Genomic DNA, 27,716 nt, shown 5'->3' on the forward strand with positions numbered 1-27,716 from the left:
AGAGGGGGGGAGGCGCGGAGAGGCAGGCCGAGCCAGCCCGCATTAGCTCAGCTCGCAGGCACTCTCAGTCTCTGCTGGGAAGAGGAGCGGGGAGGATGTGCGCGCTCTTACCGCGGCTCCCCACGGCACGCCGAGAAGACCGAGAGAAATAAGGGAAGAAGGGCGAACCGAGAGACGAGGAGTCCTCCCAGATCCAGCCGAGGGACCACGAGGGGGAAGGGAGCCTGCTTACTGCCCGTCCGAAGCCCCCCGCGCCGGTTTGGAAGTGCCAGAGATTTGGGCCTTTTCTTCTGCGCTGTTCGCTGCCACAGACCAAGCTTTCTTCCTCCTCCTGCTTTTTACTTTCCTCCCCCGCGCCTTCCTTTCGGTGGATATGGACAGAAGGGTGATTACTGCAGAGAAGCAGCAGCCGCCAGAACATATTTGAGCCCCTGGTGCTGGGAGCGTGGCACAGACTTTTTGTGTTTCTGTGGGTGGCGTGTGTGTGTGTGAGTGAGTGTGCGAGTGAGTGTGTGTGGTGGAGGTGTGGGAGGCGGGATTGGTTTGCCTGGGGGGCTGGCTGAGGGGGTGAGTGCTCGGATGAAGACCTCTTTCTGCCGTGGCTCTGTGCTCCTTCGGGGCAGCTTGGAGACTTGGAGGTTTTGAGATTGTAACCAACCGAGAGAAAAGAAAGAAGAAAGATACAAGCATACAAAAGGATTTATTTCCTATTCCTTAGTGGATTGTTAAACCTGAGTGGGAAGGAGAAAAAAAACAAGGGTGGGTTGTTTCATTTTGTTCATATTTTTTTTCTTAAAAAAAAATCCCTTAAGTGGATTTGTACCAGGGTGGAAGATAACTGGGGATTTTTGTTGTTTGTTTTGGGAATAGAAACTAAAAAATGGAGACTGTAAGTAGAAGCAGCTTCCAGCCTCATCCAGGACTGCAGAAGACCTTGGAACAGTTTCATCTGAGCTCTATGAGCTCCCTGGGTGGCCCTGCTGCTTTCTCAGCACGATGGGCACAGGAGATGTACAAGAAGGACAATGGCAAAGACCCAGCAGAACCCGTACTGCATCTGCCCCCCATCCAGCCTCCTCCGGTGATGCCTGGTCCCTTCTTCATGCCCTCGGACAGATCCACGGAGAGATGCGAGACCATCCTGGAAGGGGAAACCATCTCCTGCTTCGTGGTGGGTGGAGAAAAGCGGCTTTGCTTGCCCCAGATCCTGAACTCGGTGCTCAGGGACTTCTCCCTGCAGCAGATTAATTCGGTGTGCGATGAGCTACATATTTACTGCTCCAGATGCACCGCTGACCAGCTGGAAATCCTCAAAGTCATGGGCATCCTGCCCTTCTCTGCTCCTTCCTGCGGGCTCATCACTAAAACTGATGCTGAGCGGCTTTGTAATGCCTTGCTTTATGGTGGCACCTATCCTCCCCACTGCAAGAAGGAGTTCTCTAGCACGATCGAGCTGGAGCTTACAGAGAAGAGCTTCAAGGTGTATCATGAATGCTTTGGAAAGTGTAAGGGACTCTTGGTGCCAGAGCTTTACAGTAACCCCAGCGCAGCCTGCATCCAGTGCTTGGACTGCAGGCTCATGTACCCACCTCACAAATTTGTGGTCCATTCTCACAAATCGCTGGAAAACAGGACTTGCCACTGGGGCTTTGACTCTGCAAACTGGAGATCCTATATTCTCCTCAGCCAGGATTACACTGGGAAAGAGGAGAAAGCTAGACTGGGCCAGCTCTTAGATGAAATGAAAGAAAAATTTGACTATAACAACAAATACAAGAGGAAAGCCCCCAGGGTAAGTGATGCCTTTAATTGTAGAGGGGGTGGGGGGAGAAGGAGGAGAGGTGTTTGCTGTCGTTTCGGTAACATCCATCGGCAGAGCCGGGTTGTTGGCAGCTGCTTCCCCTTGGAGTCATTTAGCAGTCTAATGGTGTTCTTCATTCGCACCACGTGTGTGTTCGTGTACCCGAACAGTGGTTCAGATGGCACCGGTTTTTTCTCTGGTTGTGTTCCAAACGCGGTAGTTCGGGTTTGTTTAAATTACATATGTGTGTTTGCATTTCTTACTATACATGGAACGTGATCTTTGAAACCCATCACAGAGTTTAGCAGGAAGTACGTGGTTTCAACTCCTAAGAGCTTCACTTAGGGGTCAAGACAAGGAAGAAGCCAGGAAAAAATAGCAGGTTACTGACTCCAGACTCAAACATGTACAGTTTTCTGATCAGCTGCATGCCGCCAGGGATGGAGGTGGGGGCTGAATTGTCTAAATGCTTGTATCGAAATAAAACGTGTCTGCTAAGAAAAATATGGTCAGCAATGCAGGTCGCTGGTGTTCACATCAATTGTGCAGAACGTCTCTGCTTTTAGAGTATCCCTGTGGAGCCTGAATCTCTGCAGCAGCCAGGTTTTTGTGTGTCGGGTTATGTGTGCGTTGGGTAAATGCATCTGTCCAGGGCAGCCGCAGCAGCCTCTCGAGGCACGCCGTGCCCTGCTCAGCCAGACAGCTACAGCACAGCTTTTTTTTTTTTTTAGGTGTCTTTTGTTTTCTCTTTCAGTCTGAGCTGCCTTTAGATCCCAGAATCCCTGGTGTGTGGGTGGGAGGCTGCCTTGGCATCTGGCACCAGTCCCGATGAGTGGGCAGCAGTGCCACAAGGCCTGGCGGACGTGCCCGCAGACCCGCGTGTCTGGCTGGCTGTCTCCCCGCTCCGTCCCCCAGTATAAGGTTTAAGCAAAGTCTTGCCTACTGAGTTTTACCCCGCAGGTTTGTTGGTTGGATTCTGCTTCATCTGTTAGAGATTTCCAAACTTTTCTTTGCTTTTCTGTGTCTGGAGTGGAAGGGCACTGACACAAGCTTCAAGAAAGAGAAGCAACGTTTAAAGCCCACTGAGAATGTTCAGTAAAATTCTAATTTAACTCACCAAATACTTGTTTAAAGGGGCAGATGCGTGCTCAGACTTAAACAGAGCTTTTATTTATGAAAAACACGACAAAAATGCCCAAACAAAAGGCAGGTTTTTAAAAACATCCTGCACAAGCACTGCAGTAATTCCTGCAGCTCGCTGAAGAGGCCTGGTTAACCCGTTTGATTGGCCTCCACGGTCTCTGATTCAGGAGGAGAGTCACACTCGTTCCTGTTTCTTTCCTGGTCATCTGCTCAGCCCCGTTTTCAGTCCTTGTCCTCACCCCTCCTTTTCCTCCCGCTTGACTGTCAGAACCGCTGTGACAAAGCTGGGCTGTAATGAGCCACATTATCTCCGTGGTTGGAGGTGGATGTGTTTTTAATGGCTTGTCTATTCTCCATCAGTCATGTGCTAAGATGGAGTGGTGGGATAGATGTATATGAATGTCTGTGAGAGGAGAGTACGCCTCCGAAAGTGGAGGCATTTTTCTTGTTGGGAAATGAATTTTCTAAGGCATGGCAGAATTAAAAAATCTCCACATTCTTGCTCTACAAGCTGTGTCCCTAGCTTGGTCATTTCCAGAGTTTAATTAAAACAAGTGTTAGTTAGAGCTGTGCTTTCCTTTTCTTCCAAGGCTTTTACGGCATTCTGTTCACTTGTATGACTTATTCAAAGCCCTAGGTGAGGTTGCAGGTGGAGGATAAGAAAAGACTACTAAGTCTTGGCTTTGCCTGACTTTTTTGGTGATTCCTTAATGGGTTTTAGTTCAGAACATGCCACGCGCTTTTCCCCCACCCTGCAAATTTTCATGAGGTGCAGCACTTCTTGCAGAGTGAATTGGAGATAGCTAATAGTGGATGCCAGAAATTATGTAAGGAAATCATGGCCATTGTATTTCTCACAAAATTTTGCAAAAAAATCCGTCACTGTAAAAATCTTAAGATGTCTTTTGAACTGTCTTCAGGGCTGCCCTATTAATGTGTGCAGTCTTGATGAGAGTCTGGCTGTGCTGGTAGAGTTCTGTATGCTTATCCTTCCTTTTTCTGAAGTCTTTTTTCACTGGACTTAACCAACGGATATCATACGCTGAGGTCATTTGTGTTGTAGCAGTGTGTGCAGATAATTACGGAGAGATTTAATCAGGCTCTAAGATTGGTAGACTGTGGCCAGGGGCAAGTAACATTGGAGTAAAGTTTAGATGCCTAGTAAGGAAATGGAAAGATGGGCCTCCGTCTGCGAGCTTGTGTTAATGACTGTCAATCTGTGGGGGTTTTGTGTGTCTGTCTGTGCTGCGGATGAAAGGGTGAAGCATATGTGTCTTTGTGGTGGTCTTCCTTTTTGATGTAGATCTCTGCATTGCTTTGTTCTATTTTATACGGAGGTGTTTGTGTGTTGTGTACCATAATCTGCTGTGTCAGATATTGTACTTCCACCAGTGGGCTTTTTATCAGCTTCCCAGTTTATTTATCTATGCATGTGTCCATACTGCTTTGTGTGGTCTCTCTTCCCTGGGACTCTGTTTGTATGTTGCTGCCATGGGATGCATATGACCGGTTTTATGGCTGTTTCAGAAACAGTGAGTTTTTTGACCTTTTCCTGTGTCTTCATGAGGTTTCTGTGATGAGGTATGTAGATTTCTGCCAGCACAGCTCTGCCTTTTAAGGGTCTGATTTACATGGAAGAGCTGGGTTGGCACAGGCCCCTGTTGCAGATCCAGCGTGCTGGCAAAACTGCCTTTTTTTTTTTTTCATTTCTTCCCCCCCCCCCCCCCTTTTTTCCATGCTGTGGTTTTAAAGCATTGCATTTTAAAGCTTTACCTAGATACTTAATTCCCGACATACATTTCTATATGCATCAAGTATCCATTAGGCATATCTGTCTGTCTGTATCAAGAGATGGATATGTAGACACGGATATATTGTCTCTCAGTCAGCATGGTTGCTTGAACAAGAGGCATGTTGTCTGGTCTTGTCGCTTGCAGAAGCAGCTTTCATCTAGACCTCTGTGAAGTCAGCAAAGGGTCTCAACCGAAAACTGGGGGAGTTGTGATAGCTGGAGCCCCCACTAGAACAAGAACCACAGAGGCCTCAGCCACTTTCCTTTCCTTACCCTCTTCTAAATGTTTGATTTGTAACAGATTTTGATTTTCATCTCTGTTCATCCATGGATGAGTGATTGACCTCCCATAAGCTCTTTCACCTTCCTGCCACTTTCTGAAGCTCGCTCTTTTCTTGATCCATATGATGACTTCTCCAGTTTCCTCTGTTTGTATCCTTCACTCATGCCTTCTCTCATGCTCGTGCAGGTTTTTTCCTGCTTTGTTTTCTCTCTGGTCTTTCAGAGTCTCCATCCACCAGCATGGCTTTTACTTGAGTGGGTGTTCTGTTGCCCTGCCTGCCCCTATTTCATCCACCATTATGGGCATGGAGCACAACCATTACATTCTTGGGTATTTCTAGAAATCTAAAATGTGGATAACCTGGGAGGTTTGCCAAACAGGGTCCTAGAAATCCATCAGCAGTGCCAAAGCCTTTTTCTGGAGCTCAGCAGGTAGTGCATGTTGAGTGTTTGCTTGTTGATGTAGATAATGGCCTTGGTGTGTCTTTCAGGCTTTCTTTTCACTTTGGTGTGACAGACAGCTCTCCACTGTCTTAAAGTTAGTATGCCTCCACTCCGACGGAATCAGTTCAAAAAGCTGGCCTGAAGGCTTTGTTGGTTGCTGTTTCCACTAAAGGAGGGTGGGTTCGACTCTGTTTCCTCTGAACCCTTTTTTTCCTTTTTAAATATTGAACCGAGCAATGTTTGACAGTGCTTTCATATTTCCTACCTGTGTGCCAGACATCTGTACTTCCAGCAAAGCTGTATGTGATCAGACACAGGAGAAGAGCAGCGCTTTCCTTGCACACGTGTGAACACACCCACACGCGCTAGCACTGCAGTGTTCCCACGGTTCAAGTCCCAGCAGCACTTCTATGAAGTAGCTGGAAGCTAGAAGCAGCATTCTGGGTACTGACACACAAATGAGCACATAAGGCCTCCCACTTTATTTCACAATGCCTACCAACCCAGTGCTGCCGCAACATGCAGCTTTCTCAGCTGGAGTGAGGTTTAGCCAGGTCAAGTGTGCAGCCAAATCAAAGAACAGAAATTGCTGAAAGTGAAGTAGCGCAGTCCTGACCCAGTGGTAGGGTAGCTGTGGGCTTCAGGGGTTGCGCGGTGGTTGCTGGGCTGGGCTGTGCTTTATGGCCACCTGAAACGCTGCAGTAGTAGAGCTGGAATGTGTGTCGTCAGGATGAAGTCCTGCCTCCTGGTAGTAGTAACCTTCTTTATATTTTAATGGTACATATCCTATGGTGGGTATAGCAGAGCTTCTGATTTTATTCACAGGCAGTACAGTTCAGACTGCTGAGTGGGTTTATTCTTTTTGGTACAAACTGACTTGATAAATACACTTGGAAAATTTTGCCTAAGAACTGAGGGTACAGTTGTTTTTCCATGGAGCACTGAATTAGCTTGTTCTCTTACCTGATGTTCAAGAATTATATTAGAAATTCTTCAGTAAAAAGTTTGAAGCCTGCGAAACAAGAATGTTGAGGCAGTAATTTAGTTCAGAATCCTTTTACAGCTTAAAAGTAGAACTTCAAAACCAGTACCACGGTTAAACAAAACCCTGTGTACCTGAGGAGATGTCAGTGTTTAAGCAGACATCAGCGTTTTTTTCCCAAGCGTGCAAACAGTTTTATAGATGTTGTAGCTGGAGAACAAAGAAGCAGGTACGTGCATGTGTGTTAGACAAAGAATATGCTGCAAATAATGATCTAATGATGTTGAGTCAACTATGGCTCTCTGTTGCCCCAGAATAGTACCTAAGTTCCTGAATTCAGTCCTCTTGAATTAGGGAGGGAATTATATGCAGTCTCTTCTTTTGAAAATCACTGCCTACAATATTTAAACATCTGCCTCTCCCTTCATTGTCTGGGCTGTCTCGCTTGCCTCTCCATTTCTGTGGTTTCGGGCTTGGGCGTATGTTCTGCCCAAACAGCAGCACGCTTTGAAGATGCGTGTAAACACAGTGGATTTTTTGGCTGTGTTGGGAGCCTGACACCTGGTCTCCGCCAGGATGCGATGGTGGTTATCACTAACTGGGCGGGCTGACCAATGAGGGTGTGTTTTCACTTGCTGAGAGGCGCGTTTAGATCATTGTTGTAAAAGCATCTGGAGGCGTCTGTAGAGGCTGAGGCTGCTCCGAGCGTGTCTAGACACCACAGCGGCTGAAATTCTGGCAGCTCCTTGTACCTTATCTACGCCTTCCTTGATTCTCAGTGCTGCCGGAACAGGGGGAAGGAACTTGGGGGCTACATCCAGGTCATTGAGCTCGAGCAAGGTTTGGGCATCTGAAAAGATGTGTTGTCTGTTCTTATTGAAAACTCATGTTATTTTCATTTATTAGCAAAGTCGTTTTGCAAAGGTAAGGTGAGGGGTTTGAAGGGCCCAGCCTACGGAAAGGAGTGGGCTGGCTGTTGCTGGTGGTAACCAGTGATGGGAACTCACATTGCTGGCTTAGCTGGCCAAACTGCTCTGCTATCGCACAGAGAACTGCCTCAATGTGCGCAGCACTTGGACTCAGAAAATGTTTTGATTCTCGTGTGGTGTTTTTTTAAAAAAGCAAACTTTGAACTTGACATTGCAACTCTTGTTTAGAGGGAACTGGCATGGAACAGTTACTCTAAATCCAACAGTGGTTCTTGGAAAGAAATTAGAGCTTAGACAAAAGTAACTTAAACTGAATTGGAGAGCATCTATCGATAGAATACTGTCAGTTAGGAGGCTAATCTATTTTAGCTGAGTGGCCATAGGGCACTTAACTCAGATTGATCTTCACATACAGGAAGCATTACTTCAGAAAGTAGTAATGTAGCATGATTTTGTTTAAATTTGTCAATTATAGTATGCGTGTTAATGATACATTTTATTAGATAGTATCTGATTTGTTTGCATAGGTTTTCTGAACCTGGGTAATATACATTAATAAATCTGCACCACTTTTTTTAACACTATTCCTCTCTCTTAGTCTCTAATACAGCCAGCATGTGTTTGGAAAACAGTTTCAGAGAAGCAAGTTTGCTCTGAAAAGATACGCTCTGGTCCCTTTCTTCCTCATTTATACCTTGTGTAGTCTTGTTCGTCCTTTACGTTTCATTGTCAGTGTAGAGATAAAAACTCAGATTATTACGAAAGTCACCTGTTCCTGCATCTTCTGGAACCTACGAGGTTCATGTGAAGGTTTGGGGCTAGGTCTGCAGTTCTCACTGAAGCAATCAGCTGGCATAGTAATTGGAACCCGTTCACCCACAAACCACAGAAGACTTGTGTATGTATTAGACTTCCTTCTGTGACTTGACTGGCACTCCTTGCAGTCACAGAGCAGAGGGACAGATCCTGAACCAGAAGATGCTGATGTAGAGACAAAGTGACTTAACTAAGTTTATGGCCTTACCTGGCATTTACAGGCCTGTGCTAAAGCTGAGAGTAGAACCTGTGGTTCTGCTCCTTCAGTATTTTCATTTTTCTCGTTAACGAGGTTTTGGTTTCACAGATGTTTGATGGTGCTCTGATCCCAATGGATCTTACTGAATGGGGTAATAGTTTCTGCAGCTAGGAGCTGGCTTCAGACTGAAAGGATTTTATCTGCTGGTCACTACATGTAGGTAGATAACCTAACAGGGCGGGGTGGTTTCTTTTTTCCTGTATTTAGAATTTGTCTTTTCTTAAAAATTTTTTTACTGATGGGGAATATGTCTACAGTTGGGATAAGGGCCAGCTTCCTTCTGATGCAAATTCGAGGACCGTAAACTTGGCCTCAGAATTGTATCAGGTGCAGTTCTTTGAGTGTGCCTGTTTTGTCGGTATTGGGCAAGTCTGCTGGCTGATAGAGCTTGGCCCCTCTGACTGAGCTGATTAGTTTGCTTGTTGGTTGGATGAGGTAACAAAACCACTGATACTGGTCCTGTCAGTGTTTCATGGACAGAGCTCTTCTGGAAGCCAAGGGGAATTCCCATGTATGGAGCTCTCCTCATTGGCTCCATCTATGGTTTGGTTGCTATCACATAAAATTGGGCTTCTCCAAGCAGTGGGTGCATGTTAAACCGACCTGATCAGCTGCATAGTTGTATGTTCTGGTAAATGAGACAGGTCCTGCCAGTCTCAGTCACGTTAAGTATTTTTACTCAACAGTCTTAAAAAACCAGGGAAAATGCACAGAAGGGTAGAGATCCTGTGTGTATGTAAAACTGCAGCATCATTCTGTACGCTGGAGGTAAATAGCAATGGAGCCAATCAATAACTTGCTTTCTGGCTTTGTATTGATTTATGTACTGTTACCTTTGCACATGCTTAGTAGAAAATGTGACTTTTATGTTTGTTTTCTGTTGTTTGTTTTTCAAATTGAAGCTGTTTTTGTTTTGGTATGAGATTCAGTTGCACTGGAAGCACAAGAATTGCTTCGGCTTTAGGGATTAAAAGCCAGCAGCAGTACTAACAAAATAAGATACAGCCTCGTGCTTGTCTTTTCCCGCGGAAGATTTCAGTGGTATGTTCAGAAGACGCACCCCCGTGCTTTGTTCTTCATCCTCTCTTCAGTCAATGGTATCGTTTTATAGAATAAGGTCATTGACTTGGATTGCCTCTTGGTTTCTCAACCCTTTTCACCAGCCAGTTTGTGTAATGTCTGTCTGAAGCATTGAGTAAGGGCATTGAAATAGCAGACAGGATATCAAGTGTTCGGAAGTCTGGGTTAAGTATAACAGACAGTTCTGGCTGGTGAAAGGGGAGCAGCCCCTTGAGCTTGGTTACAGATCAGTCTCTGTGGAAACAGCAGACTCTGGTCTTGGCGTCCCTGTTACAGCTTTCCCCCTCTGTTGCCTCCACACCCGTATAATTAATGGTGTGTGGGTGCACCTCTCTTCTAGAGATGTGCCTGCCTTAGTGGCATGGGATTGTATGTAATAATGTCTCTTTCTAAGGACTACATAAGTGGAATATGATTTCTCCACTGGGAGAATTATGAAAGTTTAAACTGAAATGTATTTAGAAAGCTTTTATGTATGTGTTTTCTGACTTGCAATGCAGAAGATGATTTATTTGCATCCTTAATTGGACAACATCTGTTAGGGTTGGAAGAAAAAACATTTCATATATTTCACTGTCATATTCTGCATTTTTATGAAGTCCACTACCCCTTCCACATCCTACCTTACCTGTGCTACAGGCTCTGCTGCTTCATGCCCAAGTAGCTTCAGCCAGACTCTTGAGTTGGACACCCTCCTGGGGAGGGGTCTGCAGAACTGTTAGTGCAGACTTACCTGAGCGTGATGTGCCAGTGGTATGTTAAGCTCAGCAATAATGCCACCCATTTTCTTTCAGTCTTCAGATTTTCTCCTCTTCCAAGAGGTTGGTGCCTTTATTATCAGTAAACAAGACAATGGTGAAGCTCCGCAATTGTCAGGGGAGAGAGAGAGAATCAAGTATTTCTGTAATGCAGCTTTTAGTAATCTTTGACCATTTAGTAAAATCTTCCCTGCTGCTTTTCAGCAAAATTAAGCTGTTTTGTGTCACTTGACACAGGAGAAGAGGGCTATTGTTGTCAAGTCCATTTATTGAACTTGAAGAGGCCAAAATAACTTCTAGATAAAACGTGACCTTCTGCATGGGGTTATTTAGTGGCTGTATCCTGCGGTCTGGGACCTGGCAGCTGACCCAGGCCCACAGCCCCTGCTGGTGTCAGTGGGGGAGCTGAGCACATCTGGAGAGCTGTCCATGCGGATCAGGTGGCAGAAAGGGGATCATCACCGTGATTTTCTTTCTATTATTATGTAACACTGGAGTGCTGTGTATCTCGGCCTACGTACAGAATGTCATAGGTGCTGTTGTCAGGATTTAGCTAACTAAGCTGATTCTGCTGAGGGTTACCCAGTACAGGTTGTGTGGGAATCCTGCTGCTTACTAAAACAGAGATTGCAGTAGTACCAATTGGAAGCAGTCAATTACTTTAAATAATTAAAAAACCTTCTGTAAGTATTACATTTCTAAGTCCTGTATTTTTTTGACAAGAATCTTCAAAAAAACACAAGCAAGAAATCCTCAAAAATGTTCAGGTTTTTGTGTTTATGGCAGTAAAATAGGTTTTATAGCCTTTTTACAGAGTAATGGTCTAGAAAGACAGAAAATGGACAATACTAAGGCTACACTGTGGTCCGACTTCAGTAACCTTTGTTGATGTAATGATTTCAGATTTACCCTTTTGTATTAAGAATTCCTCATAAAACCATATGTTAAGTGTGCTTCTATAAACTCTTGTCATTCCACAGCTGAAACACTTGGTTGAAAGATAATGGAGTGTCATTCAAGAAAATATAAAAAGAATTCACCATTCTTAACTCCCTAGTAGCATTTTCAGTTTCTTCAGTGGGTGTGTGAATTCTCTCACCCATGCTGGTAAGATTTAGAAATATTCCTTTGAAATGAATATACCGAGAGCAGTGCAGAGCTGCTGTGGGAAGTCAGTCCAATTCAGGAGACTGCAGTGTTAGGCCCAGTGTTGGTATTTCTTTGTTCCCCTTCGTTCACTAATGAGAAACATGCCAGATGATGAGTCCTTGCACTAACATATCCGAAGATTTAGTTTTGTTTGGCTTTTTGCCTTTAATTCTTTTGCCACAACAGCATCCTCTTTTGCAAAATGGGTGAAGCCAAATGCCCATTGGATGGTATTTGACAGTAGATAATGATGGAAGTGGTGGAGTAAAATGCCCTATACTACTGTTCAGAGGATATGCAGAACTACGGTTCAAAGGCCTCAGCCCTTATGGCATAGCAAGTTAGGAGTTTTTTTTCTAAAAACTTAATTTCTAGAAACGTATTTATGTAAAAATCTTTTTTATAATGGGTTCATTGTTCCTTCTTTAGCCCTGTTAATTCTAGAGCAAAGATTGTGTGTCATATTACTAAAGTCTGAAGGGAAAAATAATATTTTTGTTACTATGTATAATATTTTTGTTACTATGTAAAATTATTATACTTTTATTAGATAAGTGTGTGACTACACAGTAAAAGAAGAAATTCAGTGATTTAGAGGGACAAAGGGGTGGAGGGAGTTGGCGGTGCTGTGAATGCTATTTGCGTGCATTTACCATATGACTTGCATCAGTATTTATAGCATTGTTTAACTTATCTGCGTGTCTTTTAAGTAAATTTGGTCTTTCTGCAGTTGTTTTGCAATGGAGGTGGTGGTGCTGAGGCTGGGATGAGTATCATCTGCACACCTGCTTAATATTAAAGATGAGGCATGCAGTGCTTTGTGGCTTTAGCTTGAAATTCAAGTTGCTTTGAGTCATCCCTTTCGTCTTTTGTTTGGGTGGAAAAAAGGAGTGGCAGTAAACGGCCCGCAGCTAAGAAACGAAAGAGTTGAATTAGGTTTTAGAAATGTTAGTCTTGGCATTTGGGACATTTGCATTTGTACAGCTCGTCACGCTTCCCTTTATTCTGAGTTTAGCAGTTCAGTGCTCAGGATGAAAAATGTTACATGTCTTTTCCCCAGTTACGGCACACATGTGTACCACTCTGGGAGGGTAGGCAGGAGCTGGACTGGGAGCTGTGGTTTCACTTTTCCACCAGATTATGAGTAGCAGTGGCTTATGGATTATTGCCCCACCTATATTTTCTGTGCCATGCTGCACAACCCACTCAGGTTTTGTCTGAGAGCAGTGTCTAAGCCTCTGAACCAGAGGAGAGTGCAGTCTGCAGAACCCAAAATGAGTCAGGGAGACAAATGGTGGAGAAGGCATTGCAGCGTTCGCTTTGTTCCCCAGGTTTTGGTTTGGTTTGTAAAGCTTTGTCAGTTCAAGGGTAGCTGTAGGAGAAGCGACAATAATGCTAGTGGAGGGGACAGTATGTGGGGAAGTTAATAGCAGGAGTATCTTCCCCTGTGCAAACAGCCCTGGCTTGGGTTCCCTCACTGAAATGGTTTAGATATTTATGCATTTATAGAGGCGTAGATGAGGTTTAGCTTTTACCATTATAGATAATATTTTAAACGACTCTGGTCTAGGCCTCGAGGGTCTTTAATCAGGTCATTTTGCCATCAGTAATGCCCTTGACATCAGTGTAGCTGTGCTGTGCAAACCATGCCAGGAACTGATTCGAGAAATAGGAGCTTTGAAGAAGACCCTAAAGTATAGTCACAACTGAACCTAGTGCCTCGCTTGCGTTCAGGGAAGGTCTCTGAGGCCACGTTTTGCTCTCTGGTTTGACTCCAGCAAAGTCAATGGACTTGGCCCAAGTTTATCAAAAAGTACCTTAGAGTGGAAATCACTTGTTACAGCTTCTGGACGTAGCAAGTTTCTCCTCACTAGTTACAACTTGTGTGTCAAATTCTGCTGAGATTTAACAAGTGAAAATTTAGAGTAATTCATGGGATTCATTGGAGGTTGTCTTCTCAGAAGGCTGTTTCTACATTTAAGTTCTACTGTTTGCACATTTACAATTTAGGTTTCTAAACATCAAATTTGATGGCTGGACTCATTTATTGGTGCAGTCTTCTCTTATTATAACATGATTTGGTTTCAGTAGGTTCACACTAAATTTTGTATATTTCTTTGTATCTAAGAGAAATGTTCATTCCTGTGCTCCTGAAAGAGCAGCTGGATCTCATGTCTACAGATGTGAAAACCCTTACACTGAAGTTGCTGGATTATGTTTTTGTGGGTGTTTTTTTTTTTTCCCTAGGAAAAATCTCCCTTATTTGTTAGACACCCCCAGTCCCTTTTGAACTTTTTTACTCCCTTGGTCAAAATCGTAATCCCCTGTGACATCAGAATTAATTGATGTAGACAGTTTTGATGGCAAAGCGAGCATTAGGTGGAGAGACATGGATCCTGTTTCAAACAAAGTTCTTAACGAAGAAAAGATTGCCTCATTTTTGTTTTCATTTTAAAAACATAAATTTTGCTTTAGATTAGAGTTGCAAAATAACAATTGAGTTGCTCCAAATTCACCCCACTAAATCTACCACAGTAATCATGTAAGAGATTCGCCAGCCTGGCTTTCTGTAATTTCAGTTTTGGCAGGGGAGGGCTGCAGTTCTGTGGGTTATGTTGCTGTAGGACCCAAACAGAATTGCTACCCTGGAAAAACTTCTGAAATGGCTGGCATGGCAGATCCATGTCCTAAAGTAGGAGTTTGCAGAAGTGTGTTCCATAATTACCATCTCAGCTGCTCCTCTTCCTGCTGTTTTGGACACAGTGGTAGCTTTTTTTCTTTGGCAGTGGGGGGAGCGGGTGGTTTTGTTTTTTGGTTTGTTGGTTTGTTGTTTGGGTTTTTTTTCTTTTTTCCAAGCTCCTTCTGTAGGCTTCTTGCCTAAGTGCATCTTGGGATTTCCCTTTTGCTGAATGAGCTGCTTGTTTGAGAGGGAGGAAGTAAGGTCCCTTCTGGATTAGGAGGGAATGGGGGTGGAGGGTGGGGAAATGTCTTGTTTCATATGCAAAGCACACTGAACTGGAAAAAAAAACCCACATGAAAACCTTTTAACAAAACCATCCATGTCACAGACTGGCAGAGCAGCTGCTGGCTTTGTTAGGGAGAATATTAATGTTTCAAAGACTTACAGAACCTTTTAAAAATGAGATGAAGGATGGATTTTTTTTTTTTAAGATACAAACTGAGGTAAAAAATAATCTCCGTATCAATATCTATGAATGGAATGTGCTATAAACTGATGTGATGGCAACTTCCACAGTAGTCATGAGCTCAGTGAGATGCGTCATTGCAATCTACTCTCTCCTTTCTGAGATTGGAATGGAAAAATGGCCCTGATTCTTCAGTTGCTCACGTCACTATTAGCTGTGTGTGATTTGATTGCAGTTAAATTTCTCCTGCTTGGCCTAATAAGTGATGTAGCAAAAGAAAAAAGTATCTTTGCATCTTTTAAACATAGTGTTGGCTTCAGCTGGGAGCAGTAACAAATGAGGAGTCCAGTGTGGAAAAGTTTTCTCTTTTTTGCATCAGTGATTGTTCAACCAGAATCAGATGGGGGAAGTCTCCATAAGACTCAGAAAGCATGGAGGGCACTTTACACAGCTTTACTAAAGTGTTTGCAGTCCTCGTGCCCCTTCCTGGTCAGGTCAGCAGATCAGTTAAAAAAACAGTTTAAGGTAAGAAACAGCCAAACAAAAATCCAAACCCTTGCTTGTATTTGTCTCATTAAAGATGTCATAACAATGATTAGTGTTAAACCCCCTTTAATGTGGAGTGCAGATGCAGCCCCCGCCCAGGTCTTACCAGTTTATTACCCAGTCTTGTCTTACTCAGAACGTTTTACCTGCTTAAGGCTGCAGTGTCTCTGTTGTAGTTGATGGTAGTGTGAAAGTGGTGTCAGCATCATCACTGTCAGCACAAACGATGTGAGAGAGACCCTGCGGCCATTACTGTGCTGTTTGCAGGATCGTACCTATTGCAGGACACGATTGTTTCCGTTTATGGCATAAATGGGGGCTGCTATTAGGTTAAAAAGTTTGTTTGTGTATTCTTTGTATCAGAAGCCTCTCTTGAAAAAGCAGGTGACTCAAAGAACAAGTCACAGAACTGGCCTTTCTTTTCAGTCTGTTCTGCAAGTAGTAAATGTGATGGCGATCTCACGCAATCCTGTTGTGGTAGTGGTGCAACTCTAGACACCACAAGGGTTCCCATGGTTTTATTGGTAGCTATACATAGAGTCCTTTTGCCTCAAGATAAGTTAAATATCTCTTGTATTGTTTTTATTTTTCTAATTTGGAAGATCAGAAATGGTAAAGTTGATAATGTGATAGTAATAACAACACTTTTCAACTGTGAAAATACCTCTGTCCCAAGTAGAACATTCAGGGACAGAAGGAAGTGCTCTAATGCAGGCCTAGCAGATTTCTGGTTTGTATGCTGAACTCCTTTTCTTGCAAAACATTTTCAAGTGCTGTAGAAGCTCATCTTTTAAAAAGGGAAGTTGTGCTAGCATCAGTCTGCAGTGCTAACCTTCCAGCTGTGAGCAGGTATTCCCTGTTGCTGTAGTGTCTGCCTGTGTCTGTTTTCCAGCCTGAAACGAGTCCATTTTGTTGTGTGGAGTTGTCTTCTTGACTCTGAATCCTTACTCACTTAAATCAAAAACTCACACTCTGACATCCTTGGGCAGGGCTTCTGGCAGGCTGGTTTCACGCTGCACACTTTGGGTCGGTTACGGACCATGTAGCTGGCAGATAATTGCATGTTTTCCTTGAGTCTAGTTGATCTTAGAGTCAAAGGGGGTTTTCCTACTACAGGTCTGAAAGTTTTCTCAAACCTTTCTTTAAATTCATGGTAAGTTTAGTGGCAGAGAGGGGCAGACATTGATGCTTTTTCTCCTATAGTAGATGAAATGAAGAATTGTTCTGTGTTTTGTTTATTTTTAAGCAGAAATTGATTCTCTTTAATATAAAGCCATTTCTGAGAGTAACCGAGTGCTATCTGTATGAGCAGACAGCAGTGATCACAGGTTAAAGTAGGGGAATAGTTGGCACGGATATAAAACATTTGCGGTAGTTCTGATTATTACTATTGGAATCAGTTACGTTCTGATATTCCTAACAAAACGTGTTGAAAATCTCAGCTGAAAATTTCTATTTCATTCAGAAACTTTCATTGCTTTTTCTTACTACTCTTAGTTTATTTTACTTAGCAGCCTTCTGCACAAGGAAGCGCTTGTGTGATGCCCAAGCCATTCCCATTCCGCACTGAATGATATGCAAATCTAGTCAATTAAGCAGGGGGGATTTAATTAGCAGTTTAAGTTCATGTGTGAAGTGTCTTGCCTTAATTACTTAACAGTTTTGTTGCAAATTTGCTAAGGGTTTTTTTTCCCACAGAACTATCAAAACTGTGATTTTTTTTTTTTTTTTAATTGTTTTTTTGGTAACATTTTCAAATCCTGAGTATTGTCCCGTGCATTTGGCCTTTGTCCTGCTTCTGCGTAAGTGGCTCCCTCTGTTTATAAAGCTCTTTGCAAAGCTGTGGGGACAAAGCAAAACTATGTTTATTGTCTCGGAGCAGAACAATATATTAAAAAAAAATTAGGGATTTTTGTACTTAAAATTTGGAGTGAAAGGCCATTTATTTGTTTTTCTTCGTAGCTAGATGACACCATCAAAGTAGTATGTGTGTCATGGCCTAATATGGTTGTCATCCGTGATACTAAGTGGTTGCTTTTCTTTCACGTTCTGTCTGGCCAAGTTGCTGTTCTGCACCACTGTGGAAGGTCAGCATGTGGCTGTGTCAGCGGGGTTGCAGTGATGCAAATAACTCAGTGTTAATGGGAGCAAGAATATGCCTGTGCTGGTGTAAAATGTGGTGGGTTTTCTTGTTTCATGTCTTCTCATTTGGAATGTCTGAGCATGTCAGAGGACCATCCCTGCAGTGCTGGTTTAGGTATCAGGATGGTGCTGTCTTGCAGTGCTTGGCTTCTTAAACTGCTACAGCGGGGGCGGGGGGGGAAATGTGCTGTGGAATGATGCAGTATCACCCATTGCTGTATCGCCACTCATGACTACATACACATCAGGACTGCAGGACAGAGTATCGATTGCTGTAGCTTCGTATTACTTTCCAGTTTTATATTGGTGGTCACTTTGAACAGATAACCACAGCAAGAGGACCATTTTTGAGAAAATACTTTGTTCAAAAGGCCCAGAGTGTTTTTTAGATTGGGAAATCACAAGAAAAACACTTCTGTGTTCAAATGGATCCTTCCATAGTCTGGCTCAAGACCATCTGATTTAAAACATCAAGGTTCCAGCTAATGTTGGTTCTTCTCTTCCTCACTTTCTCTCTTCAATTGTCCTCTCTCTCTGCCTCCAATGTGACAACCTCTGGGAATTAAGGCAAAAACATATGAGACAAAGGAAGCAAGTTTAATTTCTATAAATTTCTCCTTTAATAACCCCAAATCACATTTGAATATATCCCAGGACAGACAGGAGTAGGTGACCCTCCCTTCCTCTGGCTCAGCACAGCAGACAGTCTAGCTAAGATTTGGTACATTGCAATTTTGAGTATAGCTGGGTGCAGTCCTGCTGGTTTGATACCCATTTTCATCAGTGAATAGTATTTATCCCTATGCTGGCAGATATGGCAAAGCCAGATATGAATTGCAAAGCAGAGTTTATCGTCTGTTGTCATTCAGGCTTACTGGCTCTAGAGGAAAACCTGGCTCACTTTCATGCACTCAGCCTGTAGGTTTTTCTCTCCTCCTGGCTCCCCACTTCCTCTCCTGAAGTTGCCAAATTCCAGGATACCACTAAAATGCACAAATGAAGAAATAGGAATGATAACTCTTAAAATGTCTCATTAAATTTAGCCAAAAGCACCATGCTATAATGCTGCGTTTGGTTCGGAAGGTACTGGTTTGATACCAAGAGCTTCCCCTGACCTTCCAGCTGCTTTATTTTAAATGTAGCACTTTACTCAAAGTTCGGGGAAGAGCTGCTTCCTCTGTCGTTAGAAGTATCTCTAGGCAGTGATCGGGGGATAAGTTGAAGGGGTTTAAGAGTTTGGGTAGTCTGCTTCCCTCACCTGCTGAGGTTAGATATGCAAATCTGCCATGACTAAGCAGAAGTGAGGCTTGCTCCTTGAAACAACAGCAGTATGCAGTCAGTGATCCCATGCTTTGTTGAAGGGCCCCGTTCTTGTTCTGGTCAAACGCTGCTTGTTTCTGCAACGGGAAGATGACACAACACGATAGGAATACTGAACAGGGTTTGCCCAAACAGATGCTCAGGAGTACGTTGGTGCTAGATGGCTTCACCAGCAGTTTGAGGGTGATAGGTGGTGTGGCTTCTTGTGGCAGATGGTACGCAAGTGACTTCTTCCTCGGTTTAAAGCCTTTAGACTTGAAAATGAGGTTTCTACCAACCAGGAGTTTGACACACGTGGAAAAGGAAGTGCTGCATTCATTCTAGTGACTAGTTGTCACATCTGTGCATCTTGTAGGCTATAGATTTTAAATAATTTAACACGCAGATTACTGTCTGCAGTAGCAGTGGTGTTAGAGTCACTTGAGCCAGCAGACATCCAGTCTGGGCAGAAGGCTGGGATGCTTATGTTTCCTTCAGGTCCTTTGATTAAAGGATCCTGTCTGAAGATTTACTGTAACACCATATGATGGGAAATTCACCCTATTAATAATTCTTTTTATGAAAACAGAAGAAACATTTCTAAGCCAGAACTCCTTATTTCACCTAACTGCCTTTTGTAAATTGCTTTTCTGAATCAAAGCTATGTTAGAAAGGAAATAAAATATTACACTTCTTACACTTGAGATTTCAGTCCTTGCTGGATCTTCACCACCCCAAACCCCAGCATTAGTGGAAAAGTCAGAGAATTCTGCAATACCAAGTTCTTCTCCTGTATGTGTTCTATGAGCCTGTCTGCCTAACCGCAATGTAAAGGGATCGAGAAAGTGAAAGTTAACAAAAATATGGAGTGAACTGACCTGTTTGGTTTCCAAACAGAAGTGTAAATACTGTGATTCAGAAGTTTCATTTTACTTTTGAATACCATACCACTTCTAAAAATGTAGTAATAAATAACATCCACCTTTTATTTGGATGTGCTCATTCCTTCATTTTTTCTGTGCTTTTCCAAGCTAGGTTCTGGAGGCCCTTTCTTCACATTTATTATTATTATTAATCTTATTAAAAGCCTGCATTGGTTTCAAGATATTTTTAAATAGAATTTCTTTCCAGTTCAGCCAGGGCAGCAGCCCTTTTGTTGAATCTTCTTTTGGATAGCGTTCCCATGTGCTGCAAAGGTGCTGACACATGACCTCGTTACATATAGAAAATCCTAAATGTCCTGCCCCTTGCCAAACCTATCACAAAACTCCCCATCAGCCCCTTTTCAGGATCCCAGATGGTAAATAGCAGCAGGAGGTGAAAGGGGAGCTTTGTCTCCATTCTGAGTCCTGTTTTAAGTATTCTGTGTCTGTCTGTATCCCTCTGCTTTTCCCACTCTGCCCATAAATTAGCAAGCCAGCTTTTCTGACAAGGCAAGACAAAATGTCCATAAGCTGCAGTAGCATCACCTCCTCAAGATAACGTTTCTGAAGGGTCTTCGGTTTCATTTTATCTGATTGTGATCTCTCTGCATTTGGGCAGAACTCCTCTCTGGCCTGCTCACTACAGTTTTTAGGGAAATGCAGCCTTTACCGAACATCAGGCTGCAATATATAATTTCTGTGGCACCTTTAAAAAGTAAAGTCTCCTCACAGTGAAGTTTACCTACACCCTGGGTGGCTGAGCTCTGATTATTGAAAGAAAAACCCAACCCAACCAACCGAACAAAACCTCAACCCCCAAACGCTGCAACAAAGATACGCTTGTCTTGTTCTAGTGTGTTTGTAAAGCCGGAGTTGGAGGAGGAGCAGCCGTTCCTGTGAGACGGGGTGCTCGGGGAGCAGCTGGCTTTGAGAATGTACAGGGATTTATCAGAGGCAGCGAAAGGAGCAGGGGTATGGTCAGTGGATACAGCCACACAGATGGAGCTGCCGTGCAAGTCTGTGACCATTTTTAGAAGCTGTGCTTGGCTCCTAGGATCCACCAAGCAGGATATTGTCTCTGCACACATTTCTCATAGAGTTCCCCTGAGTGGCAACAATTTCCTCTTTCTTTATGCAGGAAAGATGATGTGGGCTTTTGTGCAGGGGAGATTTCTGTAGTGTGAACTGTGCTAGTGTGGCTTCTGGAATAGTCCTGGCAGTATTTGTGCCAAGACGATACCTAGGTATTTGTGATTGGTAGATGTGAAGGATATGTAAAATTTACATGCTGACTATCTCTCAAAATGAGGTATCAAATCGTATGCTTATGCGTACAAGAATAGGAAATGTGGTCATTCTTTTGCCACGGTATTTACAGTTTTCACACTGCGTGGATCTAGTGGCTTCCTTGAGAAACGCTGATGTGTGCTGGCTGAGGCTGTGTCCTTGTCTGCTGGGGTCAGGTTGTCTGGTTTTCCTTACTTAAGGTACTGCATTCTCCTTAGCCCATTATAATTCCAAACCCAACCTGAACACATCCTGAACCTGAAATCTGGCAGCTTTGAGTGCGAGATGAGTCTTTCCTCTGACCTGGGCTGCAGCCGAAGTAATGACTTTCCAGTTTCAGCTGATTGGAAATCAGAGACTGAAATACTGGAGACTTAATGAATTCCTGGGATTCCTTGGTGGTGTTTTGGTACATCTTTATTTTAAACTGTTGAATATTAATATGGAAGGGGGAGTGGAAGTGCAAGGCCTCTCTACTGTGTAGTACTTGGAAGGAGTACTCTCTTCTGTTTGTTTGTTTCATTTTACGTTGCAAATATTGTTGTAAAGTCCTGTGTGATTGCCAAATTCCTACCTGGCCGTTGGATGCCAAGTGATTGTCAGCTGGGAAGCTGCCGGAGGGATTTAAAGCAGTTTTGCCTCTTTTGCAAATACTGTGGCTCTCAAATCTAGAGTGAATGCACCTTTGGCCATTTGATAATTTGCCTTCATTTTAAGTGGTGAGAAGGATTATGAAGAAGGGAGAAGAGCTCATGTGTGTTCCTCTGTTTTCTGGGTAAGAATTCTCTGCTTTTCACATTGTAAGTTAATTAGCAAAGATTTTTTTCCTTCTCTGGGATCTCCTGCATTTCTCCTGACCTGTAGTTCTATGTATAGTCATCAAGTAAAATAGATCTGATGGGCTCAGTTCTGACACGTTGTGTTTTGACAGCACATTTTCTTCATACTGAGTCAATACTTTTGAAGTTGTAGTTGCTTGGTCACTTTAATTTGACATATACCTAGTTCTGCCAAAACTCCTTTTGGCTTCTGCCCTAACACCAGCCTACTGTTCCTGTCACCTTCTTTGACTGTCAGTAGTGCTTTTATGGCTGCACAGTGTGCAACAACTCACCAGGGAATCAATCTGCCTGAAAATTAGTCGTCATATAAGGGAGAGTCGCAAAAATTAACTGAACAAATGTGCTTTTGAGTGTAGAGAAAAAGCAGGTTGGGGTTGGTTGATCGGTTTATTCACTGATGTTGTGTATTACTGAGGCTGCCAAAGGCGTGAAAGTTTCAGTTGAAATTATGGTTTACATTGTTGATGCTTCGTCCTTTATCCAAAACCAAACAACGTGAGGGACAGACTAGCAATGGTGGGAGTGTGAATTAGAATCACATAGTACTTCTTCAGCCCTAGCTTCTGTAATTTGTTAAACCTCTGTGTAGTAGATGTGGCTGCTGAAGATTCGGTCAGTGTCTTTTCTTTAACACCTTATTAGGCTGATGCTCTAAACCACGAGATTCTGGGAATGCATTTTTCATTTTTTTTAGAAAGGCTTTTAATGGATGAAGCTGTAAAATGAATAGAAATAGTGTCTCCCTCTTCCTTTTTCCTCCTACTCAACACTCACACACAGTCAGCCCTGGGGTCTTTTCTTTCTGTGTGGTTGGCAGAACAGAGAAAGAGAGAGAGAGAGAAGGAGACTGTCTGGGCCCCTAGTGCTGTCATGAGAAGAATAGCGGTGCTGTTACCGCTGAATCTAAAGGGACAAGCCTGTGTATGTGCACTGCAGCAGCCAGCGGGCTGAATTAGTGGCATTTAGGCACTGCTAAGAGGCTAATTGAGTCACTGGTACTTGCTGATTAAACCAGCAAATCCAATAATGTATGGATGTGCATGTTTGTGTTTGGTGCTATGCTCTCTGAAAAATAAGCATGCTAGGTTTTCTTTAACGCTTTGCATTTTGGTCAAGTTACTCACTAGCCTAAGGAATACCACAGCATCTAAATAAATATCTTGGGGAGATCCATCATTATTCCATTGTTTTCCTCCTGCTCTGTGCAGTGGTGTTGGATGAGAGGGCATTAAAACAGTTCCATTGCCAAGTGCTGAACTCTACCAATTTTAAAAACGCCATATTGAGTGAGCCTTTGGTTTAATGTGGGATAATCTGAATAGTGAGGTGACAGAAGGTAGAGAACTAAAGCCATCCGTGTTGGATGATACAGCCACACCACGTAGGTATGACAGATGAAGCCTTGCTGGAATTCTGGTTGGCATCCATCTTGAACCACTCCGCCTTCCTCAGAACTGTGTTAGTAATGCACAGGTGGAGATTGCACCACTGCTTCTGAATATCTCATCTAGTAAACGCCTAAACAACTCAACTGTCATAGGTAACGATGGGGATTACAATGCAGGTAAAGCAGATTCTATTTTTAAGTGGGTTCTAAGGGGAGTATGTAGAGAATCTGTAAGCTGACCTAAGCTGTAGTACACCCCTGTGAGTATTTTCTCATCCCTGAAATCAGCCCACAGGCAGGCCCTGCTTTGCTTTTGCTCACAGTGGTTGTTGTAATGATTGTGGCTTGATTGACTTCAGTAGAATTATTCCTAATTTACAGCACTCTTAACTGGAGAGCAGAATTAGATTTTTGTGTTTTTCTTTGAAGTAAGCAGTGCTCTCAGGGAGGCTGCTCTGCTGAGGGTATACTGCTTTCAGTCACTCTTTTTAATTTTGTTTTTAACGTTTAAGAAGAATAAGATGCCTCTCAATCTAAACCAGAAGGACATGTATGAAAAAATAGTAAGACTCACAGAGGCGAATGGTGGGTTCAGAACCTTGTGAGTCATTGCAGAGAGATTGACAGTTTGGGAACATGAACGCGGAGGAGTGAGGATGGGATGCTCAGGGGCTGATGAGATAAGGGAGCCTATAGAATGTCAGCAGAGGGGTCAGCAGCAGCGTGCATCTCATTCCAGAGTTAAACTCAGGCATTGGGAAATGGCATTCCTTGATGGCAAACACAATCTGACAGTTCTCAGCTAGCTACAGTATTCACCTCCTCCTCCTACCCCCCCCACCAGCATATCAGTGGATGCTTTGGAAATCTTGTCTGTTCTTGCCTTCAAAGCAGCAACAAGAAAATATTTAAAGCCACAAGCACACCTTGGAGGCTTTGCAGGGTAAATCAGGTTAGCGAAAAATTTCCGTACTTCAAAACCTGTGTCCCTGTTGAGGCAGCTGAGTTCTTGGGTCAGTCAATCTGTCTGCTATTCAAAGATTACGAAGCTTTAGTCTGTATGTAGCACTTTACTTTTGTCTGTCTTCCGCTTTTCTTCTTTCTTCCTCCTTCTTCCTGTGTACGTGAAAGAATTTCCTTCTGTTTGTGGGCAGGCCTGGACTGGATCAGCTCCTGGAATTAACTACATAGGAGTTCATTCATTCATCCTCTGAAATCACTTGGTGTTTGCTAGGTATAACTTGTTCATGGGTGGTGGGGAAGGAATGGTCTTCCCCTTGTTATTACCAAAGATGCAGGGAGGTAATACTGCTTTAGGGGTTGGGGCAGAAGATTGAGTCAAGAGAACTTTTTAACAGTCCCACCTTCTGACACCGTTTAACTGGTTGATCTTGGGCAAGTTACTCCTCTGTGAAACAGGACTAACAATGTTTACCTCCCTGCCCAACAGGGATGTTAAGATTGTTTCTGTGAAGCATTTTATGTATATGCTGGATTGCATTATTGCTGAGAATTGTTGTTTCTTTATGAATATGTATGAAAGATGCTAAAACGTTACCTCACCTTGGCCTTCACACACAACTCATTACCGGCTTGTGGTTGATCTGAATTTAGGTGGTGGAAGAGACAAGGAGTGTTGTGCTCAGAAGCTCTTGACATCTCAGAAGAGAAAGTAGCAAACCAAATTTCTCGTTCTCTAGTTAGTGCTGTGTTAATCAAAACCTGTATTTCTTGTGAGTATGCAGTCCTTGGTAGTGCTTTGGGGATGGGGCCTAGGAAGGCTTCTGTCAAACTAAGTATGTGACACTTTTCTGTAAACCTTTTTATGAGATCCTACAAAACAGCTTATATTGCTGAGGAAGAAATAATGATCAAACATTGTGCCATTGTTTTTTTGTTTTTGAATCCTGACAACTGAGCTTTGACAGGGGAGTCAACAGCACAGAGACCCAGGAGAAGGTTGCACAAGTGTCGTCTCCAGGGTGTCACTCTTGTGGTGTCAAGGAAAACTTCCTCTTTTTAATCGAAAGTGCAGCGCAGCTGCGCTGTGTTGAAAGGCTCTTCAGAGCTGGGAGGGTTTCCAGTTTGTAAAGGAGAGAAGGATGTGATCCTCATCTCATTTGATCTTTTAACAGAGTGGAAGAAGGGCAGGAACATTGAACAAGGAGACCATGGCAGACCTGTGTTGTTGAGGGAGACTTTTCTTTGGCAGAAACTGTAAACTGTGGCTGTAAGCTCGCTTTATGTGTGCTTCCTGCAAACTACAGTGTGCTGAGCATGGAAATGTGGCTCAGAGTGACTTGATCTGGCCATGACCTTAGTTCAGACTACGGCACTGATTTGTAGTGGTGCTGGTGCCCATACAGCCAGATGTGGGTTGTTTTATTGTATGTATATGTGTTCCCACCATGTGAAGAATTAGTGATTTTAGTTTTTAAGTTTCATGGATGTTACTCTTGAGCTCTGCCTGTATTTCATTCTGTTTCAGTTGTCCGGTCTATTAACACAAACAAAAAAAAAAAGCCTTTTAGCCTTTTTCCATTGAGTTGGCATAAGACTTCATGTTTGGGTTGAAGTTGTTGAGTGACAGACAGATGTGAGTACCCAGTGCTTTATAGTAAATCTTGCAGCCTGTGGTTTGTAGGCCTTCTCAGGCGATATGAATCGATTGTATAATGACAGCTCTCAGGTAACATCATCTGTCCCTGCTCAGAGCCAGCAATCTTAGATTTTAGTCTCCTGCGTTGGTAGGTGAGTTTAGGTCAGATTGTCGCAAGCTCTGATCTGAATAAACCACTGTGCTTCCTCCCATCACCTCTCCCAGATTGCAAGCAACGAGCTACGTACAAAAGAGCAAAGTCTGATTCATTTGGACTGGAGGCAGAGGTTGCTGGCCGGATTCTCTTTGTTTTAAGGTTCGAGAGGTTTTTGTTGTTTGTCATGGCTCTGTGTGCTCTTTTACCCCTGATGCAACCCTGATCCTGTATGGGTCGGGTGATCGCAGGGAGGTGACCTGTACTAAACAGCCAGATGTTATGTGGCTGATGGTGGCTGCTTAAAGGAGTAAGAAATTTTGCTTGACCTGTTCCTTTGTCTCTGCCGTTAGCTGATTTGTATTTTAAGGATGGGTTTGAAAAGTCTTTATGTATAAATTCATTTTAAACTTGCACCATTGGTAGGCTGCAGGCTGAGGATTTGTGTACACCAGAACCTTCCACAATAGCACAAGACTTTCACGTAAAGCAAGTACTTCTTTTACTTGTGTTTTACTTGTGTACTGCACTGAGGAGCGTTTCCTCTCGCTGTTTGTGGCTGACTTTTCGCACTGTCATATTCATACTTGCAGTGAGATCTGTATGTCACTTAGCACCCAATTCTCCTATGCAAAGGTCTTGTCAGACAGCTTTCACCAAAAGCATCTTTTTGTGAAGTTCAAAAGGTACTTTCCGATATACTTATGTGGCACTTGGGCATTATCTTTCTACTGAAGTGACAAAAGGAGCTTAGTGTAAATGAGAAATAGTTTTTACTTTTCTTGCAAGGAGTAGTATTGCTTCGAAAGCCCCACTCATAACAGTGCAGATGGTTACTGGAATGGCATTACTCTGGTTTGAGGTTGGGATTCTTACCTTTGAAAGCAAGAGGGGAATTCGAATGTGGGCAATTATTCTATATTAAATGTGCTTTCTTAATTTGTAAAAGACTTGAAGATACGCTGACATGAATGGTGCTGTGAAAGGGTAAGTCTATGGCAATAAAAATGGAATTTTGCATATTTCCTCTCAGTAAGAGGAGTGCTTGATGGAAGTGGATTGTTTAGTTGAAACTGTTCTTGCTCGAGAAAATTAGAAAGGCTTAATTCCTGCCGTAACAGAATTGGGTCACTGTCTTTTTTTTAACTGGGTCATAGGAGTTTCCAGCATGGGAGGCCTCTTACCATGTTTGATGAGGGTAAAATATCAGAGCAACCCAGGCCTGTTAACTCTTACTGCGAGGCATTATGCTTTCTGCCTGAAGGAGTCTTGAGGAAATACAAGGAACTGCCTCTAGCAAATGTTTTCTGGTAACTTAACTGGTCCAGTCGATCTTTACTGGTGTGCATCTAGCCTGGGCCAGAGATGTGGAGGTCAAGCCCTTCCAAGTTAGCCCTGTGTTTTGGCTTCTGTTGTGGCCAGGGGCTGTCATACATTTCACTGGAGGAGAGAAAAAATACAAACAGATAGAAGGTTGACTTGAGTGCTGTGGGCCCTTTCAGTTCTCACCAAGTTCACTGAATCCCACTTTAAAAATACTGCATTCCTGTAACGCTGGGTGGGGGTGGCTCCCACCCTCACATCACAGTCGGGAAAGGCTGTAAGAGTTAACGGAGTAAACCCCCTCTCATTAGGGAGAGAGAGAGACTCCCCTGCTTGTCTGTGTGCTGTGAAAAGAGGCAGTGTCTGCAAACCAAAACAAGAAACCCCACAGCACAACAACTGGCCTCCTTCCATGAACTCTCCCAGTTTCCAGCCTGTCCGCCACGGTACCGGGGCACAGTCTGGTATTGAGAGGCTGCTCTTGTACGTACATAAAGCGTTGTGATTTGTGTTCAGAGCAGAGAGAGAGTCTCGGAGAGTTCAGCTCTGCTGGAACACAATGTTCAAGACAATACTGTGGGATCCAGCTGGAGGTTTAGCGTTAATGCAGTGTCAGCCAGATGGAAATGAGGT

The 27,716-nt window shown here is 43.4% G+C and overlaps 1 protein-coding gene across 1 annotated transcript; it reads left to right on the forward strand.

The window, feature by feature from the left end:
* The first annotated feature begins 670 nt into the window (after positions 1-670).
* Positions 671-27,716, forward strand: LOC104491459 (ski oncogene). The gene is made up of 3 exons (XM_010133888.1): positions 671-1,792; positions 8,434-8,441; positions 27,611-27,716. Coding segments are annotated over exons 1-3 (921 nt in total). The 5' UTR covers positions 671-880; the 3' UTR covers positions 27,612-27,716.

This window comes from Buceros rhinoceros, unplaced genomic scaffold, assembly GCF_000710305.1.
Source record: "Buceros rhinoceros silvestris isolate BGI_N320 unplaced genomic scaffold, ASM71030v1 scaffold30213, whole genome shotgun sequence".
Taxonomy (NCBI): Eukaryota; Metazoa; Chordata; class Aves; order Bucerotiformes; family Bucerotidae; genus Buceros; species Buceros rhinoceros.

What these genes read in the sequence shown, in the direction of transcription:
- LOC104491459 (XM_010133888.1), top strand. Translation starts at nt 881, where the DNA reads ATGGAGACTGTAAGTAGAAGCAGCTTCCAGCCTCATCCAGGACTGCAG.